Below are 4,760 nucleotides of genomic sequence, written 5' to 3'. Positions count from 1 at the left end.
TTAATCTAAATGGACTGCATTTATATATGGACTGCATTTATATAGCGCTTTTATCCAAAGCGCTTTACATTTTGCCTCACATTCACCCATTCATACACCGACGGCGATGTCAGCCATGTAAGGCGCCATCCAGCTCGTCGGGAGCAGCTGGGGTTAGGTGTCTTGCTCATGGACACTTCGACACTTGGTCAAGTGGAACCGGGGATCGAACCACCAACCTTCTGGTTTGTAGACAACCTACATGAACCACTGAGCCACTGCCGCCCCATCTGCTTCCGTGAGTGGTAAACCCCGCCCACTTTGATTTGATTGGCCATTTTAATCTGCTTCTGTGAGCGGTAAACTCCGCCTACTTTGATTTGATTGGCCATTTTAATCTGTTTCCGTGAGCGGTAAACTCCGCCTACTTTGATTTGATTGGCTATTTTAATCTGCTTCCATGAGTGGTAAACTCCGCCTACTTTGATTTGATTGGCCATTTTAATCTGTTTCCGTGAGCGGTAAACTCCGCCCACTTTGATTTGATTGGCTATTTTAATCTGCTTCCATGAGTGGTAAACTCCGCCTACTTTGATTTGATTGGCCATTTTAATCTGTTTCCGTGAGCGGTAAACTCCGCCCACTTTGATTTGATTGGCTATTTTAATCTGCTTCCATGAGTGGTAAACTCCGCCTACTTTGATTTGATTGGCCATTTTAAATCTGCTTCCGCGAGCGGTAAACTCCGCCCACTTTGATTTGATTGTTATCTCAATCATTTTGACTTTGACGAGCGCAGTTATGCCTGGTTCAGACTACAAGATATTTTGTCTGTTACGATAGTCGCTGTGTCAGATTACGCGATTTTTACTCCTAAAATCTTGTCGTGTCTGGACTAGAAACATGTCAGACTACACGCAGCAACTCGACCAATCATCGCTTGTTGTCACGACGTGCGTGATGTCATCGACTTTCAGAAATAAGCACAAACAAACGATGTCTGAAGCAGCGCATTTTGGCTGTTTTATGTTTAGAAAAGCGCAAAAATAGAAAGAAAACCCGACGAAGGACACTGGAAGAGGACAGTAAGGGCTGTCAATCCTCCAAAGAGAACTAGAAATATTTAGTCATTAGCCAGTAGTAGAAGCCTGCCACCACAAGATATTAGTAAATCATCTATTAAGCTTATATTCCCGTAGCGTTACTCGCCGGGTCGCTGAAGGGCTTCCGCTATCGTTCGCCAGCATTTCTCTTTATTATTGGGTCGTGGCAGTCCGTCGATGACACACCGTACAGGCAGGAGTTCTGGTGCCACAGCTCCACTTTCCTCCATTTTATAATTCCTCCTAAAGTTAGCCGCTCCGTCATCTCTCATGCGTTTCGCCATGTTTGAAAACGGTGTTCAAAAACTGTCTGTGCTCCGGTTGGCCAGCGGCACACGTGACGGAGCCCGTCGTGAAGGACCGCTAAAAACATTAAACACGCTAGTCTTTCTGTCGTGGAGTCGGTTGTCGTATACTAGGACACACTATATGAGATTAAATGATCAATTCTTTTGTCCCGACGTCCATTATCGTTACGAATCCCTACGACACCTTACGTCAAACAGATCGTGCCAAATCCGGGATAATATCGTGTAGTCTGAACCAGGAATTAGACAAGACTAAAACTGAAGTCCCTAACCCTTCACTAGTGACTATCCTGAGCTGATATTAAAGACAGCAGCATGTCAAGTCTACTGATCTAGTAAATACATCTCGATTTAAGATTTTTTAAATATTTGGACTGGAAACAAGAAAAAAAATACTAAATAAGAAGAGCATTTTTTTTGCAGTGTTTGCATTATGCCATTACCGACCATCTTCATACCATCACGCTCCACTTGGATGAAGATAATGAGGATTTAATGAGTATAGATCCAGAGATGTTGTCACGTATGTTCAGATGTGCTGACCTCAGGCAGGGCTGGCCGTGGTGGGGTCAGAACACAGGTTCCAGATGAGCTCTTCTGCAGCTCCACTCCTGAGCCACAGGGGGCGCTCTGCAGCTGGCTCCGGTACTGCACAAAGCTGCAGGTCTTCAGAGCGATGGCCAGCATGTTCTTGGCCATGAGTATGGCCGACACGCGGCTGTCCTTATAGAGGAGCATGTTCCCTCCGCGGATGAAGAGCGTGGCGATGTTAATGCTGAGCAGGCTCAGGATGGGGTACAGCAGCATCTTATGAGGACTAATGTTGATGCCCTGCATGCTAATCTCGCTCAGAGACACGCAGGGCAGCACCAGAAGAAGAATATAGCAGTAAAAAAACATCAGGCCCTCCGCCCACAGGGGCAGGCCTTTCTTCTGCGGCTCCCACAGGTTGGCCTGAAGGTCCAGCACGTCCAGAAGATCCACCACGACCCAGAATAAGCGGTTCCGGATCTCCTCCTTCTTCCGGAAAGCCTTCACGTACTCCATGCTGTCGATGGCCACCAGAACCACGAACAGCGCCGGAATGCAGACCGAAAGCAGGAGCGTCAGAGCCTTCCGGGCCAAAGCGTCCAGGCTTTTACGGTCAGCCTTGTAGTTCTGGTAAACAAAATACACCTTAATCTCCAAGACGAAAATGTAAAGGAACCAAAGTATCATGGCGTATCCTCGTTTGGCCGTCCTCACCTCGGCGCCAACCCAGACTGCCACATACCGCAGCAGGATGAGGAAGCAGAGATCGCCCACCGACACCATAATGCAGATGCCGATCCGGCGCGGGCCGTGGTTCTGCTCCACCAGGAAGGCGTCCATCAGGGCCATGCTGCTCATGATGAGGAGGCTGGATAGGCACACATGGGGCTTGTTGGTGGGAGGAGGCGGCACCATCCTGACTCTTCCGGACCTTCCGATCGGAGCAGCGATGGGATTGGGAACGCTCAGACGGTTCTCCACACCAACACTGCTGCCATGGCTCCAGGATTCACCAGCTGGACACAAACACAACCGCTTCAATCACCAACATGCAAAGGTACAGTCTACACAAACCTGCTTCTGGCTGCAGTTGCTGATGCACTAATGTTCTCTCAGAGAAGCCCGACTCGACACCTACTTTCTCACACTGCAAAGCATGCTCTTCTTACTTAGTAATCTTAGTAATGTTTCCAGTCCAAATATCTAAAAATTCTTAAATCAAGAAGCATTTACTAGATCAGTAAAACGACATAAGATATTTTTTCTTGTTTTGTTAAAAATCAAATCTAAATGAAGAGAGTTTTTGCTCAAGACAGGCAGAATGATCTGCCAATGGGGTGAGAGAAATAATCTGATTTCTGATTGAAATCTTGTTTCTTGTTTCCGCCCCAAACAGAAATCAGATTATTTTTCTCACCCCATTGGCAGATCATTCTGCCTGTTTTGAGCAAAAACTCTCTTCATTTTGATATTTTTTCCCAAAACAAGACAATTATTTTGCTTGTCTAGTAAATACTTCTTGTTTTAAGATTTTTTTTAGATGTTTGGACTAGAAACAAGACACAAATACTGAGGAAGAAGAGCATTTTTTGCAGTGAACATGCAAAGCCAATATGTTCTCGCTACAATCTACACAAATCTGCTTTTGGCTGCTGTTTCAGATGCCTTTAATACTTTCAGAGAAGCCCGACTGGACACCTACTTTCTCCTGTGTGAAGTTCATCATAATGACGAGCTGTGGACCGTCCTCATGTGTGTGTGTGTGTGTGTGTCCTGGATGACACCCAATTAGAGCTGTAATCCATATGAAAAGTGGCAGTAAACACGCAGCGTTCCTCCCTGGTTGTGTCTCGTCCTGCGCTCAGGCATGCCTTCTCCAGATGTAATCCACTGAAGTTCAGGAAAGGCTTCCGTGGACGTCTCAGAGCGGGAAGAATCAGACTAAAGCGAACATCACGCAAAACTAAACACTAACTAGAGCAGGGTCAGTTATTGTAGATGCGGATCCACTTATGGTCATTGTGTGCTGGCGATCGCCTCAGTGGCTCGTGTGTGAGAGAGTGTGTGAGTGTGTGTGTGTGTGGTCCTTTGTCCTGTGAATGCAGATGCTGTGTGTCCTGACGGCTCGTCCTCAGATCTGTGGATCGCTGCTCTTCTTCTAAGGCTCTGAGACTCGACGCGCTGCATCAGGAATGCTGGCGGTATGAGCAAGAAATCCAGTCTCTCTCGCTCCCCCTTTTTTTTCCATATGTGTTAATGAGGTGTGTGTGTGTGTGTGTGTATGTGTGTGTGCCTGTGCCTGCTCTTCTCAGACACTGACACAATGTGGCTCCTTCAACTCTCTCTCTCTCTCTCTCTCTCTCTCTCTCTCTCTCTCTCTCTCTCTCTCTCTCTCTCTCTCTCCCTCTCTCTCACACACACACACACACACACACACACACACACACACACACACACACACACACACACACACACACACACACACATTCTCTCTCAGTCATTATTTGGCTTGGTAAAAAAGGATTTAAAAAGCATTGTAACAGAAATGCATGTTTCCACGCTGTTAAAGAGAAGGTGCAGCAGAGTACTGATGAAGAGAACCGGTGGATGTTAGCGATGCTGAAAGAGCGACTGATCTAATGCTGCTTTAATGCTATGGGGTGTCAGTGAGTTATAAATGCTTCCAGAACGATGGCCGTTCCTTTAGTTTTAGCAGTTGGGAATATTTGACTAATTCTGCCCTGCATACATTATTGATAGATATAGAGCAGATGTTTAGCTTGAGACTGGTTCTTTTATTGTCTCCTAAACCGCTTTCTAAAAGTCCAAAAATTGGCGC

The 4,760-nt window shown here is 46.4% G+C and overlaps 1 protein-coding gene across 2 annotated transcripts; it reads right to left on the bottom strand.

Moving 5' to 3' along the window:
• Positions 1-275: 275 nt before the first annotated feature.
• On the bottom strand, positions 276-4,211 carry LOC137044870 (transmembrane protein 121). Of its 2 annotated transcripts, XM_067421230.1 has the most exons (3): positions 3,624-4,211; positions 2,636-2,937; positions 276-2,548 (listed from the first exon to the last, which is right to left on the bottom strand). In XM_067421230.1, the coding sequence occupies exons 2-3, from the start codon at positions 2,834-2,836 to the stop codon at positions 1,910-1,912; spliced, it is 840 nt and encodes a 279-aa protein (XP_067277331.1). In that variant the 5' UTR covers positions 2,837-2,937; positions 3,624-4,211; the 3' UTR covers positions 276-1,909. The 2 variants fall into 2 exon arrangements, with proteins under 2 accessions (XP_067277331.1, XP_067277330.1); XM_067421229.1 differs by having other exon boundaries at positions 276-2,937.
• Positions 4,212-4,760: the final 549 nt, after the last annotated feature.

This window comes from Pseudorasbora parva, chromosome 17 (assembly GCF_024679245.1).
Source record: "Pseudorasbora parva isolate DD20220531a chromosome 17, ASM2467924v1, whole genome shotgun sequence".
In the NCBI taxonomy this organism is placed as follows: Eukaryota; Metazoa; Chordata; class Actinopteri; order Cypriniformes; family Gobionidae; genus Pseudorasbora; species Pseudorasbora parva.
Note: the sequence above shows the minus strand (reverse complement) of the source record. Positions and strands in the feature narration are given on the sequence as shown.

Coding starts and splice junctions, on each gene's coding strand:
- LOC137044870 (XM_067421229.1), bottom strand. CDS start 2,836: ATGGTGCCGCCTCCTCCCACCAACAAGCCCCATGTGTGCCTATCCAGC.